This window comes from Haliaeetus leucocephalus, unplaced genomic scaffold (genome assembly GCF_000737465.1).
Source record: "Haliaeetus leucocephalus isolate CR32 unplaced genomic scaffold, Haliaeetus_leucocephalus-4.0 Scaffold545, whole genome shotgun sequence".
Lineage (NCBI taxonomy): Eukaryota > Metazoa > Chordata > Aves > Accipitriformes > Accipitridae > Haliaeetus > Haliaeetus leucocephalus.
This window is the reverse complement of record NW_010972981.1, coordinates 5,158,635-5,158,971: the sequence shown is the minus strand read 5'-3', so window position 1 is coordinate 5,158,971 and position 337 is coordinate 5,158,635. Positions and strand designations below refer to the sequence as shown.

The 337-nt window shown below is 78.3% G+C and overlaps 1 protein-coding gene across 1 annotated transcript in view; it reads left to right on the top strand.

Moving 5' to 3' along the window:
* Window positions 1–8: 8 nt before the first annotated feature.
* DHX15 (DEAH (Asp-Glu-Ala-His) box helicase 15) overlaps window positions 9–337 on the top strand; it is a 47,664-nt gene continuing 47,335 nt past the window's right edge. Inside the window, exon 1 of the mRNA XM_010576854.1 lies at window positions 9–111. Within this exon, the coding sequence (XP_010575156.1) occupies window positions 44–111 (68 nt within the window). The 5' untranslated portion in view covers window positions 9–43. The remainder of the gene's footprint in view (window positions 112–337) is intronic.

Genomic DNA, 337 nt, shown 5'->3' with positions numbered 1-337 from the left:
TCGCCCGGCTGCTCGCCACCCAGCCCGCCCGCCCGCCGCCGTCATGCCCAAGCGCCACCGCCTAGATCTGGGGGACGATTACAGCTCCAGCAAGAAACGCACCACCGACGGGTAAGGGGCGGCCCGGCCCGGGGAGCGCGGCCTGCGGCGGGCGCAGGAGCGTAGCGGCTCCCGCGCAATCCGCTCCCCATCCTCGGCTCTGGCCTCTCCTCGCGGGGCTGGGCCTCCCCGGCGAGCGGGCGGCCGCCATGCGGTGTGGAAGGAGAGGGTTGCAGCGGCCGAACCCGCGGCGGCGGCGGCGGCGGCGCCGGCGCCGCCTCGGCTGGGCAGGCCCGGG